General features: G+C 38.8%; 1 protein-coding gene across 5 annotated transcripts in view; it reads right to left on the reverse strand.

Moving 5' to 3' along the window:
• AFF3 (AF4/FMR2 family member 3) overlaps positions 1–15,674 on the reverse strand; it is a 639,560-nt gene that overhangs the window by 192,092 nt on the left and 431,794 nt on the right. For all 5 annotated transcript variants that reach the window (XM_033239032.1, XM_033239033.1, XM_033239031.1 and 2 more), the window contains one exon: positions 9,489–9,540. In XM_033239032.1, the coding sequence (XP_033094923.1) occupies positions 9,489–9,540 (52 nt within the window). The remainder of the gene's footprint in view (positions 1–9,488; positions 9,541–15,674) is intronic.

Consider the following 15,674-nt stretch of genomic DNA (forward strand, 5'->3'; position numbering starts at 1 on the left):
TGTTTATTCACCAGTTGATGAACACTGGGGTTCAGTTTTGCACTGTTATGAATCACGTAGCTATGAATATTCTTGCACGCATCTTTTCAATGAATATGTTTTTCATTTTTCCTGTATTAACGCCTACAAATGCAATGGCTAGGTCATGCAATGTGTGTTTATTTATAAGAAATAAACAGTTTTCAAAAATTGTTACACCATTTTACACTCCTACTAGCAATGCATGAGAGTTTACATTGCTCCATATGCTTACCATGATTTAGTGGTATTGGTCTTTTTAATTTGAGCCATTCTAGTGGGTGTATAGTGGTATCTCATTGTGGTTTTCATTTGTATTTCCCTAAAATAAATGTTATTAGTGAAAAGCACCTTTTCATCTGCTTATTGGCCAATTTGTGTATCTTCTTTTTTCTGTTCAAAGCTTTTGTCCATTTAAGAAATTTATCATTTTGTCATTGAACTGTTAAGAGTATCTTATATATTCTAGATACAAATTATGTGTCAGACACTTGTATTGCAAATATATTCTCCCAGTTTGTAGCTTGACTTTGCATTTTGATGAGCAGTTATCTTTAAATTTTGATGAAGTCCAATCCATTAGATTTTTCTTTCATGTTGTGTGGTTTTGTGACCTCCGTAAGACATCTTTCTCTGTTTCTAGTTGTAAAGATACTGTCTTCTGTTTTCCTCTAGAAACTTTGTTGTTTTAGCATTTATATTGAGATCTATGCTCCATCTCAATTGTGTGTGGTATGAGATTCATTTTTCCCAAGAAGTTGCTCTGGCATCATTCGTTGAAAAGACCCGGCTTTCCCCACTGGACTGCTTCGGTGCCTTTGAGGAAAATCAGTTGACTGTATCTGTGTGGATCCATTTCTAGACTATTTTTTCTATTGATTTGTCTGCCCTTATATCAGTGCCACACTGTCTTAAATTACTTCAGTTTTTTTATTTTTTATTTTCTGGTATTTTAAGTATTACTTTTTTTTTTTTGAGTTGATGACAAATCATTTATTGAAAGGTCATATGAATTTTCTTTCTATCCAACACTGGGTATCTAGCTATATGATACTAAACATTTCTGGATTTTTAATTACTTCAGTTTTACAATAAGTCTTGAAGTCAGGTACTGTAAGGCCTCCAACTTTGTTGTTTTTCAAGACTATTTTGGCTACCTCTTTTGATTTTCTATAAAGATTTTAGAATCTGTAAAACCATTTTCTACAAAAATGTCCTGCAGGCCTTTTGATCAAGATTGTGTTGAATCTATAGATCAGAATGAGAAAAATCGAGATGTCAGCACTATCAAGTTTTGCAATTCACGAACATCTCTCCATTTAGTTAGGTTTTAAATTTCTCTCATAAATGTTTTGTAACTTTCATTATACAGGTCTTACATGTCTTTGGCTACATTTATTCAGTTTTTATGTTTTTTTTTATGTCAGTTTAAATGGAATTGCTTTTTAAATCTCATTTTCCAATTGTTTATTGTTGATAAATGGAAACACAATAGATTTTTGGATATTGACCTTTTTAAGTTTACTTACTGATTCTGGTAGTTGTTTAGTAGTAGTCCTTAGATTCTTAGGACTTTGTCCATAAACAATAATTATTTTCAGGCTTTATGTCTACTACTTCCTTTCCTTGCCTTACTGCACTGACCAAAACCTCCAGGACAATGTTGAATAGAGGTGATAGGGTAGATATCATTGTGGTATTCCTGATCTTAGGAGGAAGTGGTTGGAAATTCGCTATTGAATATGATGTTAGCAGTAACATTTTCAGATTTTTTTTTTTTTTCCTGATGGCCATCATTAGATTAAATAAGTTTTCTTCTAGTCCTAGTTGGCCGAGAGTGGTTTTTTTTTTCTTTTTAAATCATGAATGGGTGTTCCATTTTGCCAAAAGCTTTTCCTGCATCGATTTAGAGGACCATGTGGTTTTTCTCCCTTATACTATTCGTATAGTGGAATACATTAAGTGATTTTCTAATGGTAAACTAACCATGCATCCCTGTGATAAATCCTGCTTAGTCATAGTGAATGACATTATTTTCATGTATCACTGAATCAGATATGCTAATATGTTGTGAAGAATTTTTGCATCAGTGTTTTTGTAAATATTGATGGGATATTGTGTGATATTTTTCTTTTCTTATAAAGTTTATGTCAGGTTTTGGTATCAGGTTGTACTGGCCTTATACAATAAATTGGGTAGTGTTCCTTCTCCCTTTATCTTCTGAAAGTTTGTATAAGAGTGTTAGTTCATTTGTTGGTGTTCATTGATATAAATATATCTTAAGGTTTTCATAGAATTTACTAGTGACCTTTTGAGTATTATAAAACATCCTTTTTTGCCTCTTATACTCTTTGTCTTGAAGTCTATGTGGTAGCATTAATACAGTCACATCAGCTTTCTTATGCTTATTATTTACACAGTTTATCTTTTCTGTCTTCTGGCTTCAACCGACCCGTGTTTTATTTAAAGTACATATCATGTAGACAGCCAGCAGTCTTAATTTTGTAGCTGGTCTGACAATCTTTTCCTTTTAATTGGAGTTTTCAGTCCATGCTATAGTTTGGGTAGGGTTTGTCTGTACCCATCAAATCTCATGTTGGAATTTGATCCCCGGTGTGGTGGTATTGGAAGCTGGGGCCCGGAGGGTAGTGTTTGGGCCATGGGTGTGGATGCCTTAAAAATAGATTAATGTCCTCTCTGAAGGTGAGTGAGTTCTCACTCTTGAGGTAATAAATTAGCTCTAGAGGGGATGGAAGAGTTCCTGGAAGAGTAGGTTGTTACAAAGCCAGACCATCTCTTAGGTTTCTCTTGTTTGCACCTGCCCACTGCCCCTTTGCCCTTCTCTACCATGTTTTGATGCAGCACAAAAGCCGTCACCAGAAGCCAAGCAGATGCTGGTGCCCTGCTTCCCATACAGCCTGTAGAACTGCGAGCTAAGGATGCCTCTTTTCTTCATAAACCCACCCAAGCTCAGGTATTCTGTAATAGCAACACTAAACGGACTATGACAGTCCATTTGTATTTAATGCAGTTACTAACATGACTGGGTTCAAGTTTACTATTTTTCAATCTGTTTTCTATGGATACTTTCCGTTTTTCATTTCCGGTTTTTTCCTGCCATCTTTTATGTTAATCCGTTTTTTAGTATTTTATTTTAATTCCTGCAATGACTTCTTAGCTCTGCTGCTTTTGGATATTTGTTTTTAGTGGTTTCTCTGGGTATTTTACCACACATCTTTATCTTATTCCCAGTCTACTTAGATTTAATATCATATCACTTCACATAAAATGTAAAAACCTTGCAGATGTGTAAAATTCCACTTGCTTTCCCTTATTGTTTGTGCTATTTTGTTATATATTTTACATCTGCATACATCACAAATCTCACAAAATGATATTTTGATTCTTATGTTAATTTAAAAAACATTTACCTATATATTTATTATTTCCTATAAATATTTTCTTCTCTTAGGTTTGAGCTTCCATCTCATATTATTATCCTTTGGTCTGACAAATTTTCTTTGTCAATGTACTGTAGTGTAGGCCTACTGGAAATAAATTCTCTCACATTTTGTACATCCCAACATGTCTTTATTTTACTGTCAATTCTGAAGGATATTTTTGCTTATTTAGAATTCTGGGGCGGGTGCAGTGGCTCATGCCTGTAACCCCAGCACTTTGGGAGGCCAAGGTGGGTGGATCGTGAGATCAGGAGATTGAGATCATCCTGGCCAACATGGTGAAACCCTGTCTCTACTAAAAATACAAAAATTAGCTGGGTGTGGTGGCGGGCGCCTGTAGTCCCAGGTACTCAGGAGGCTGAGGCAGGACAATCACTTGAGCCCGGAAGGCCAAGGTTGCAGTAAGCCGAGATAGTGCCACTGCACTCCAGCCTGGGGACAGAGCGAGACTCTGTCTCAAAAAAAAAAAAAAAAAAAACCAGAAAAAAAAAAAGAATTCTGGCTTGACAATTCTTCCTTTTTCTCTTTTTGTCCTTCAGCACTTCAAAGATGCCTTTGTGCTGTATTACAGCCTCCATATTTGTGATGAGAATTCTTCAGTTAATTGTATCTGTGTTCCCCTGTATATAAGACTGTTTTTCTCTGACTGTCTTAAAGATTTTCTTTTTCTGTTTAGTTTTCCATAATGTTCCACGGTGTAGTTTTATTTGTTTATCTTGCTTGCGGCTTGCTGAGCTTCTTGAATCTATAAATTAATGTTTTCATCCAATTTGGGAAGTTTTCAGCTATTATTCCTTCAGATATTTTTTTCGGGTCTATTTTGTCTCTCCTCTCCTCCTGGCACCACAATGCATGTATATCAGACTACTTGATATTATCCTATAATTCACTGAGATTTGATTGTTTTTTAATCTTTATTCTGATTTTCACATTGAACAATTCTTATTGATATGAGTTTAAGTTTACTGATGATTTTGTCTTTTCTATGCTTCATTTATTTCAAATGTTACATTTTTCAGTTCCAGAGTTTTCATTTGGTTATTCTTAGATTGGTTTCCATTACCCTGCTGAGATTCTCCTTTTCAGTCATGATGACTATGTCTTCCTTTATATCCTTGGACACATTATAGTAGTTGCTTTATAATTCTTGTCCGAAAATTCTAACATCTAGGTCATCTCAGGGTCTATTACAGTGGCTATTTTTTCTCTTGATTATGGCTCACATCTTCCTACTCACATGTCTTTTAAGTTTTGGTTAATGAACACTGTAAATTTTGTTTCAGAGATTCTAAACTCTCTTTTCTTCTTTTAAACAGTGTTGATTGTTTTTTATTCTATCAGGCAATAAAACCTTTAGCTGATTAGCTTGAGCTTTTGGATATTTAGTGTTATACTTTGTTAGGAAGGATCTATTTTGGGTTTGCCCTTAATGTTAGGGTGACTCCTTTACTCTGAAAGCACATTCCCCTTCTGGGGTTTCAACAGAAAATCTGAGGCATTTACCAAGCCCCTCTAACTTGGGTAGGATTCAGATTCTGAACTTTGTAGGCAGTAGCTGTAGGCAGTAGGCAGCAGCTGAAATCTCTGCTCAGCATTTTTGGCTTTCTAGTAATTGTTTTCCACTAGGCTCACTGGCATATTCCCCACACATATGCAGTTTAGGGGTTATTCAAGGATTGATGGAAATTTATATACAGAAGGGAGGGCTCTTTTCTTTATGGCTCTTTTCTTTCCGTGACTTACTCAATTCCCAGCCACTCTGGCAGCCCTGAACTCTATCCCCTGACACTTCAAGCCATTACAGTTCTGGCTTTCTCCTTGAGTTCTAATTGTTCTTTGTGGACTGGGGCATGCTGTATAAATGTAGTTCTCACTCAGTCCAGTGACCCTCTTTCAAGGATCAAATTTCCTACATTTTCTGCCTTCTTTTAGTTAGACTACAAATAGTTATTTTTAACAAAAGTATTTTGTCCAGAGTTTATAACAGCTATCTGCTGGACAGTTAGTACAAGATAAGTTCTTCCATCATTAATATAACTAGAAGTCTGTCACAGACATTTTAATTTGTGCTTTTGCGTGTGCGTACATGTTAAGATTAAATCACTCCTTTCATCATCCTGAATGCTCATAGGATCACTAAATAATACATATTGATGGGTTACTAAGGTGTTGTCCAGACTGTGTTGTACTGCCAGGCATTGACCATCTGAAACCAATCATGATAGATCTCCTGTTTTTAAAGGAGGCCATGAAGAAAGATGCTTCCTTAGGAAATAAGCTCTTCTGTTTGGAGACTCTCAACCTTGGATTACAATTTAAGCCCATATAATGGCTTTAGTGACTCAGGGTCATAGAGTTATACAGACAGAGGGAGGTACAGGCACCTTGCTGAAGCCACACTGGTTCCACAACACCGTGAATATGAAAGAGGCATCTTTCCTACTGCCCCATGCTTACTAGCCCCATTTTCTTTGCTCTGCTCTACTCCTTCAGCTGCCATGGAGCCCATCATGTTTCATGTTTTACTTAGGCTGTCTCCTCTTTTCCCATTTTCATAAATCTGTGTACCCCTGGTTCTGTTTACCTGACTCCTGAATCATTCTGATTACTCTGCCCCTTAATGTTATGGGCCAAACTATTTCTTCCCAAAATTTACATGTTGAAATCCTAACTTCCAGTGCCTCAGAATGTGACTTTATTTAGAGACAGGGTCTTTACAGAGGTAATGAAGTTAAAATGAGGTCATTAGGGTGGGCCCTAACCCAATATGAATGCTGACCTTATATAAACGGACACAGAGATAGACATGCACAGAGAGACGGCGTGAGGACACGTAGGGAGGAGACAGTCAACTACAAGCGCAGAGAGGCCTGGGACAACTCCTCTCTTTACATCTCCCAGAAGCAACCAACCCTACTGACACCCTGACTGGGACTTCCAGCCTCCAGAACCATGAGAAAATAAATTTCCGTTACTTTTGCTGCCTACTTGCCGGTACTTTGTTCTGGCAGCCCTGCCAAAATAACATGCTTCCCACTTAACAAATCCTCTGCTCCCAATTTTCCTACTTATTGTGACTCACCATTTTAGTTTGTCTCTTGAGATCCACACCCACCTTAGTATGGAAAATGGACAAAAATCAGAAGGTTTATGCTCTAACTCCTCACTTAAGTGGAATGACGCTTTTTTTTTTTTTTTTTTTTTTTGAGATGGAGTCTTACTCTGTTGCCTAGGCTGGAGTGCAGTGGTGCAATCTTGGCTCACTGCAACCTCTGCCTCCCAGGTTCAAGTGATTTTCCTGCCTCAGCCTCCCCTGTAGCTGGGATTGCAGGCACGTGCCACCACACTCAGATAAGTTTTGTATTTTTAGTAGAGATGGGGTTTCGCCATGTTGGCCAGGCTGGTTTCAAACTTCTGACTTCAGGTGATCCACCCGCCCGGGCCTCCAAAGTGCTGGGATTATGGGTGTGAGACACCGCACCTGGCCTGGAGTGACCTTTCTGATCCTCAGATTCCTTATCCATAATATGCGGATATTATCTCTATCCTACCTACCTAAAAAAGCTCAGATAGACGCTGCACATAAGAATGTAAAATGCTACACAAATCAAAGGCATCCTGAATCTCACTCTTTATCCATAACATACTGCACCTCATACCAATTATAACAGAACCTCTGTTAGAGGTATCTTGAGCTGTTTCAAGTTCAGAATTCTCCACTTTTAGGAGAGATGCTTGCAACCTGTTATTTCTAGTTTAAGAGGCAGGTGCCTAAGAAACTGCTTTGCTCAAAGAGGCAGGAATATGGGGTTGCTTCAAGCTCCCATTGTTTTTATATTTCCAGAGGGTTTAAAAGTAATTCCTCAGACAACTTATATATATTTTTTCTCTTTTTTTTTTTTTGAGATGGAGTCCCCCTCTGTCGCCCAGGCTGGAGTGCAGTGGCGTGATCTCTGCTCACTGCAACCTCCATCTCCCGGCTTCAAGTGATTCTCCTGCCTCAGCCTCCTGAGTAGCTGAGATTACAGGTGTGTGCCACTACACCCAGCTAATTTTTTTTTTTATTTTTATTTTTAGTGGAGACAGGGTTTCAGGATGTTGGCCAGGCTGGTTTTGATCTCCTGACCTCGTGATCTGCCTGCTTTGGTCTCTCAAAGGGCTGGGATTACAGGCGTGAGCCACTATGCCTGGCCAATATACCTACTTTCATAGATGTTATAAGAAATAAGGTATGGAGTAAAGCAAACCAATGCTTTTAGGGAATAAACTTTTTATTTTTTTATTTATTATTTTTGAGACAGAGTCTTACTCCGTCACTCAGGCTGGAGTGCAGTGGCATGATCTTGGGTTTAAGCCACTCTTGTGTCTCAGCCTCCCGAGTAGCTGGGATTACAGGTGTGTGCCACCACGCCTGGCTAATTTTTGTATTTTTAGTAGAGATGGGGTTTTACCATGTTGGCCAGCCTGGTCTCAAACTTCTGGCTTCAAGTGATCCACCTGCCTTGGCCTCCCAAAGTGTTGGGATTACAGGTGTGAGCCATTGAGACTGGCTGGGAATAGACTTTTTAGAAATACGTGAGGGAAGGAGAACTTTAAAAGCACATCCAACTGTCCTAACCAAATGGGTGCCTATTGAATGTGATTTTAAAATATGTAAAATTAAACGTAGGACGCTAGTCACTTTCCAACATACTTTTTACGTTCTTTGACAGTCTTTAAAATAATTTCATTATTGAGAATTTGAAAAAATGTTTCTATAATTAAAACTTTTATAAAATAATTTATTAAAAAATACAACTTCCCCCAAATAGCTTACATTCGGGTTGCATGAATTTTTATGCAGTTTCTAACGTTACTCAAAAGAACTGAATTTCCAATGATTCTACCCTTTTCAGTTCTCTAGAATGCCTCCAGATGGCATTAAAAGCCTTTCCCATTATATTTTACAACACACAAAAATTAAAAATTAGTAATATTTTAACCATTTAAGACCAGTCACATTCATTATATCATCTGAAAGCAGGACAATGGAACTATTTAGAACTTTTAGGGAAGTATCTTAAGAAAGACAAACATATATTCATATTTCTTATGAAATACACATCTCTCCTATTTAAGCCAAAGGATCTTTCTAGACCAAGAAACAGATTTTGGGCAAAATAAGACACTCAATATTTTACTACAAACTGATTTCCAATCAATACACTTAAAAAATGCTTAGTAATAAGAACACTGATCCCCATACAGATAAATTCACAAAGCCTGTCTTATAATGAGAAAACACGCGCCACTGCTCATAAGTGATAAAAATAAATATTTTTAAGGAGCAAACCTGTTACTGACTCTTACGGAGCTAAAACAGTCACTTGTTAGCTCGTGAATTTTTTAATTTAAATGCTGGTATATCAATTTGGCATCAAATTAATCAGTAAAAACATATTTGGATTCCTTGAATATTGAGAAGAAACAGACAAAACACAGAGTGAGGAGCACATGTTTTATAAGGGCCTTTTTTTATGTTTTTAAAACTGCTTTTGTTAATTCAAAAAAATAAACTCTGGAGATTCCATACATATCGATAATTGTACTTTTCACATAGTTCCAAGGTGAGGTTGCAGATGGCAAGCTTCTGAAACGACCCTGTTACTGCACAGCGGTGTGGGACAGCATACCTCCCAGTTTAAGTGTGAAAAGTTCTGTAATTCTTAAGACGATGCTGAAAGTCTCCAACCAAATCCCCCCAGCACACATGCTCAAATCTCATTACATTTCTACTTCATAAAGAGAAGCATCTGCATTTTTCAAGATTCCTCTTACTCTGCTAAAGCATAAAAAAGCCCTCAAAATGCATCTGCACCCAAAGCATTTAAAAAGACATTATCATGAGAAAAGAGAACCATGGGCTTCCTTCCATCATCATTATTACTATTACAAGATACTCGCACTATCTCATTTTACGAGGCATATTTAAGAACAGGCATCTCTGATAGAAAAACGAAAGAGACTTACGATGTATTCGATGTGCCATTGTCTGGACTCTCTGGCTCTGCATCACCTTTCTCTTAAAAAGGAAGCAGAAAAAAATACCGACATATGAGTCTTACAGTCTTTAAGATTTAAGAGAGATTAAACATATTTCCATGCTCCTATTAACAATCTTTCAAAATGTGTAGCAGGAGGCTTTTAAAACATCTTTTATTGTCTGAGAACCGGATTTGCAAAATAATTTCTTCTCTGCAATAGAATTGCCCAGGCACAGATCTGTGAGTAGGTACTGAGGAGCTATTTGCAAACAATCAGAGGCTTGGAGTGGAGACCTTGCCAGAAGATGAATATCTTACAGATGGAACCTGTTTCCTTCCACTTCACTTTACAGAAAATTTCAGGAAATAAACCCATTGGCATTCTATATCCAAGGCATTTTGAACTTTGATTGCTTCTGCTAACACAAGCCAAACCAGGTCAGGCTGAATCAGGACTTGGAGAAAATAATTTTTTTTTTTTTTTTTTTTTTTGAGACAAAGTCTCACTCTGTTGTCCAGGCTGGAGTGTAGTGGCACAATCTTGGCTCGCTGCAACCTCCACCTACCGGGTGCAAGCAATTCTCCTGTCTCAGCCTCCCAAGTAGCTGGGACTACAGGCGCCTGCCACCACACCTGGCTAATTTTTGTATTTTTTGTAGAGACGGGGTCTCACCATGTTGGCCAGGCTGGTCTTGAACTGACCTCAAGTGATCTGCCCACCTCGGCCTCTCAAAGTGTTGGAATTACAGGCGTGAGCTCCCCCCTCCGGCCAGGAGGAGAGAATTTTTACAGAACACTGAGGTTGCACTGTAGGTCCCAAGATCCCCCTATCTTATACCCCATGGAGAGCCCTGGTGGCAGGTTTTGGGGCCCAAAGCTTAAAGCAGAATGAGATGTAAACCAGAAATCTTTTCTGACCATCCGAAAGGCTAGTTAAGGAAACGCTTCTGTGGGCCGTGATCATTGAGGAATTAACAAGTAGTATGTAGTTGGGGGAGCTTGGAACCAGTTCACGTCTTGTAGTTTGCGGTAGGCTTAATGTAATTCCTAATCCTTAATCAACTGGTGGTTTGAACCATGCATCCTCATTTTGTAAGGAGTTTCTTTGTATTTCCTTGAGGCTTGGAGATGGAAGAAGTCACTGATAACTGAGACTGTGGGCTCGTGTGTTTCCTGATGGTTGTGCAGAGCTAGTACACCCCAGAGAAGGCTGTGAGTTGCAAGAAATAGGTCTGTGGTAGTAACTTGCTTTGCTGTGCTCTTTCAAGTCAGGCCTGGAGATCTCTAGAATCCCTCGGTCTACTACTCAGGTCCTCGGGCCCACACATTGTACCATACCCCTTTTGTCAGCTGTCAACATTAGCTTGTGTTCACCTAGTCCCAGGAATGACTCCCTAAATTACATAATGAGCATATCCCAAAGGTACTGCCCAAACTGAACTCAAAAGCAAACTTTATATTTCCTTCTCCTTTTCTTATAGGAATAAACAGTTGTGAGAAAAAGAAGACACAGTTTCTACAGTTCATACATCTATCTCAGACATTTATCCAGTGCCAGAACAGCTATGAGCAACTTTGGCTAAAAGTTGGTCAGATGAGGGGAAAAACAAAAAAGTCACAAAATCTATTTTAACTGCCTTGAAAACAAACATTGATTAGACAGGGCCTCAATATATATAAAACCATGTTGGAATAAAGTCTAAAGTAGCAAATTAATAAACTTGCTTTACAGCTCCTTCTTGTGTATTTTCTTTTGTCTTCCAGGCAAGGTCTGTGGTGCACTCATTTAGGAAGCTAGTAAGGCCTGTTCAACTGGCTTCGGTGCTGGAAAATAATTTAGTACTTTGCAGAAACATTTTTTTCCATGGACTAACCACAATCTCTCCTATAATCCTGAAATAGAGAGTTATAACACCTGCATTATATAACACAAAACTAAATGGAAGTACAATTTTTTTTCTCAAATATATGGATCCTTTTCCCCAACCTCCTTTAATTTGGTGAAATTGGTTACTTTCCCCAGTCTCTAGCCTCCAGTAGTCACCACATCCCATCTTCATGAAGAATGTAAAACAGCAGACTTGGAAGCGGCAGGCAATGGTAAAATTCCCAAAGAATTTATGTCAGAAAACAGGAAATTGAAAATAAAAACGAAGGCACTGTTTGGATGTTTGAAGAAATATGTTTCGCCTTGACCAATAACGCTGCCCAAGTCTTGGGCTGGCTTCAGCACAGGGACAGAGGCGCAGCTGATTATCTTTGCTCTCAGTAGCACTTATGTTGTGGCAACAGGGCAAACAGAATAGGTTCCGGCAAATAGGAAGGACGTAGTGGGGCCAAACAGAACATGGTGAACAGTCTGAGAGGGAGTATTCTCAGCAACTTCAGTGCTGATAATGAATTTGTCTTTCTGGGTAGGGAAAAGTAAGTTGGTCAGGAATGAGATGGGGTTAAAACTATTTTTGTCCTTCAGAAAGAATAAAACACAAAATTTCCCCCAACGTCTTGAAATTTTAGGTGATGCAATTTCTGAAGTTAACTTGAAATGTTTAAGTGCATACACCATTGAGAATTATGGTCTCTTTATTAGGACCCAAGGGAAAATGATGAATGTAATGGAACATTCTAGAACATTGGTACGATTTTTTTTTTTTTTTTTTTCCAGTTGGGTGTGCAGGAGATGTTTCCTGCTCAACCCCCCAACCATCCAAAGAGAGTTCTCCAGGGTCCTCCTGTTTGTGTCAGCTGTTTTCATGATGGATACCACACTGGTCTCTTTGGGAGGGAACCTGCATTGGTCACTAATAAGCTGGGTGCAGCGAAGCCATTTTACATGTGGAAATACAATTACAGAGAGGAAGAGGGGGAAAAATGAGCCACAGAAAGAACTATATATGCACATGTATATGTATATATGTAAATATATGTAAAATCTTTGCATCTGTATGTATTATCCACTTTCAATTTGACAGTCCACATTTGTGTGACTAGGCCTTCCACATTGCCTAACATATACTAGGTGCTCAGTATGTGTCTCCTGTTCTGATGATCTGTCACTAATACAGAATCCTATGCTGCAGTGGGAAAAGATGTGTAAGGTACCCTCGCCAGTGAAATGGAATATACAGTTAGAGGCATGAAACAGCTTGCTGACTCCAGTAGGTCACTTAAAAAAATTATAACAGTTACCTTTTAACTCAATGTACAGAGGACTTCTATGTTGGGTGCTGTTGGGAGCATAAAGATAAATAATGTGGAATTCATGCTCTTTAAACATTTAAATGGACTGCACTCCTGGAGGATCTTGCTTTCCATCAATAGTGTCATATAGGGACTAAATATGTTTTTTGAAAAGGAAATCAAAATAATCCTGCATTAAACTGAATTCTGCAGAGGGAAGTTTTGCTATACTGCAACTTTTTTTGTTTTGTTTTGTTTTTGAGATGAAGTCTCACTCTGTCGCCCAGGCTGGAGTGCAATGGTGCACTCTCTTCACTGCAACCTCTGCCTCCTGGGTTCAAGGTGATTCTCCTGCCTCAGCCTCCCTAGTAACTGGGACTACAGGTGGCTGCACCATGCCCAGCTAATGTTTGTATTTTTAGTAGAGATGGGGTTTCACCATATTGGCCAGGCTGGTCTCCAACTCCTGACCTTGTGATCTGTCTGCCTCAGCCTCCCAAAGTGCTGAGATTACAGGTGTGAGCCACCGTGCCCGACCATATGCTGCAACGTTTCTACCTAGTTATATTAAAAGCAATCCATGTTTATGGTTTTAAAAAAATAAATGGAAAAGAAAAGATAATGACTTTGCTTGCTTTTTTTTTTTAAAAAGAAATTCTCTTAGCCCTTCAATGATTAGTCTAAGTGACGTGTTTTTCCTTTTTTGAGATGGAGTCTCACTCTGGTGTCCAGGCTGGAGTGCAGTGGTGTGATCTCGACTTACTGCAATCTCTGCCTCCCAGGTGATCTCACGTGATTCTCCTGCCTCAGCCTCCTGAGTAGCAGGGATAACAGGTACATGCCGTCACGCCTGGCTAATTTTTGTATTTTTAGTAGAGACGCAGTTTCACCATGTTGGCCAGGCTGGTCTCAAACTCCTGGCCTCAAGTAATCCGCCCTCCTTGGCTTCCCAAAGTGCTGGGATTACAGGTGTGAGCTACCGTGCCCAGCCAATGTGTTTTTATTTCTAGACGTACCAACTTTAGACAGAGGCAAGGTATTTAATATTCTCCCCCCCCGCTTATAATTTTCATTAGTTCTGTTATTACTTTTAGTGCCTCTAGTGGGCATTTGTAACTTTAAATATATTTAATCTTATTTCTCTTGATTAATCACCTTCTGACAATATCTTTTCTGAAACTCACCCATCTATCCTTCCCTCCCACCTCCCCGTCACAGCTATATCTTTCCTTTTATACCAAGATTTAAAATATTTATATCCTGTTCAGTAATTATTGAGTCATCCTCCTTAATATTAATTTAGTTAATAATTTAATTTTTGGTCTTGCCTATAGGTCAAGTAAAAAATTGTAAGCCAATAATGAGAATTTGCAATATTGTGACAATATAAATATTAGTCACTAAAGAACAAAGCAGCCTGAGTAGACCTGAACAGAAGGGAATGTCACTAAGGTGGAATGAGTGCAAATGTTCCCGACATTTATGTTAAATGAATTCTCATTGTTATGTTCCGCCACGTCACAGGTTTGTCTCAAGTTAAGGTTATGTTCTCCCAAAAATAGTGCTATATAGAGTACACATTTAGTGAACAGAAAATGTGTGTTTACATGAAATGTACATAGACACTTTCAAACCAGTAAAATGAATGAACTGTGAAAATACCTTCCAGGCCAGGGATGGAACATCATCAAACGTGCCTTCACTGGCTTCCATCTCTTCCCGCCCTTCCCACCAGCTACTGGTAAAACAATTGTGGCCGGGCGCGGTGGCTCACACCTGTAATTCCAGCACTTTGGGAGGCCGAGGCAGGTGGATCACGAGGTCAGGAGATCGAGACCATCTGGCTAACATGGTGAAACCCCGTCTCTACTAAAAATATAAAAAGTCACCCAGGCGTGGTGGCGGTCACCTGTAGTCCCAGCTGCTCGAGAGGCTGAGGCAGGAGAATGGCATGAACCAGGGAGGCAGAGCTTACAGTGAGCCGAGATTGCACCACTGCACTCCAGCCTGGGCGACAGAGTGAGACTCCATCTCAAAAAAAAAAAAAAAAAAGAATTTTGTGTCAATCATTCTCTTTGTTTTCTGGAGAGTTTTTGTTTTTGTTTTTTTTCTTTTTAACCACCTACATGTGTATTAATAAATTAACTCTTTTTTGGTCACTGTTGTTTTTAAACTTCATACGACTCTAACCATACCTAGGCGTTCTTCTGAGACTCACGTCTATCAGGCAGCGTTACGAATTTTAGATTTAGCCATCATACTGCATGCAGCTACAGTTTGTTCATCCTCACTGCTGTGCAATACTTTATTGTATAAATATTCCAGAGTTTCTTATTTGTTCTTCTCCTGATGGACATTTAGATTTTTTCTATTATGAACAACAGAACAGAAAACATTCGTGAACACCCTTCCTCATGCACATGTTAGGAGTTCTGGGCCTTAAGATTTCCATATGGCCAACTGGAGCAGGGAATCCAAAACTGATTTCCAAATTAACACTCCCCAGACAGTATATGAGACTTCCAACTGATTCACCTCCACACCAACACTTGTTATGATCAAGGTTTTAAAGGTTTTTCCAATTTAACAATGTCGAATAACATTCTGTTGTGTTGTCTGCATTTCTCTGAGCACTAATGAGGTAAATATTTTATGCTTGCTCTTCTGTGTCGTATCTTAAAAAATATTTTTTAGTATTAATTTCTCATTCATAGAATCATTTTATTGTCTCAGTAAGAGTCATACATATAGTCGTGTGTGTGTGTGCGTATAACTTTTCAATATACAGATAAAACTTGGCTGGTGCGGTGGCTCACGCCTGTAATCCCAGCACTTTGGGAAGCCGAGGCGGGCAGATCATGAGGTCAGGAGATGGAGACCATCCCGGCTAACACAGTGAAACCCCGTCTCTACTAAAAATGCAAAAACAAAACTCCCAAAAAATTAGCCAGGCGTGGTGGCAGGCGCCTTGTAGTCCCAGCTACTAGAAAGG

The sequence above is a fragment of the Trachypithecus francoisi genome, unplaced genomic scaffold (assembly GCF_009764315.1).
Source record: "Trachypithecus francoisi isolate TF-2019V2 unplaced genomic scaffold, Tfra_2.0 Lachesis_group17, whole genome shotgun sequence".
Taxonomy (NCBI): domain Eukaryota; kingdom Metazoa; phylum Chordata; class Mammalia; order Primates; family Cercopithecidae; genus Trachypithecus; species Trachypithecus francoisi.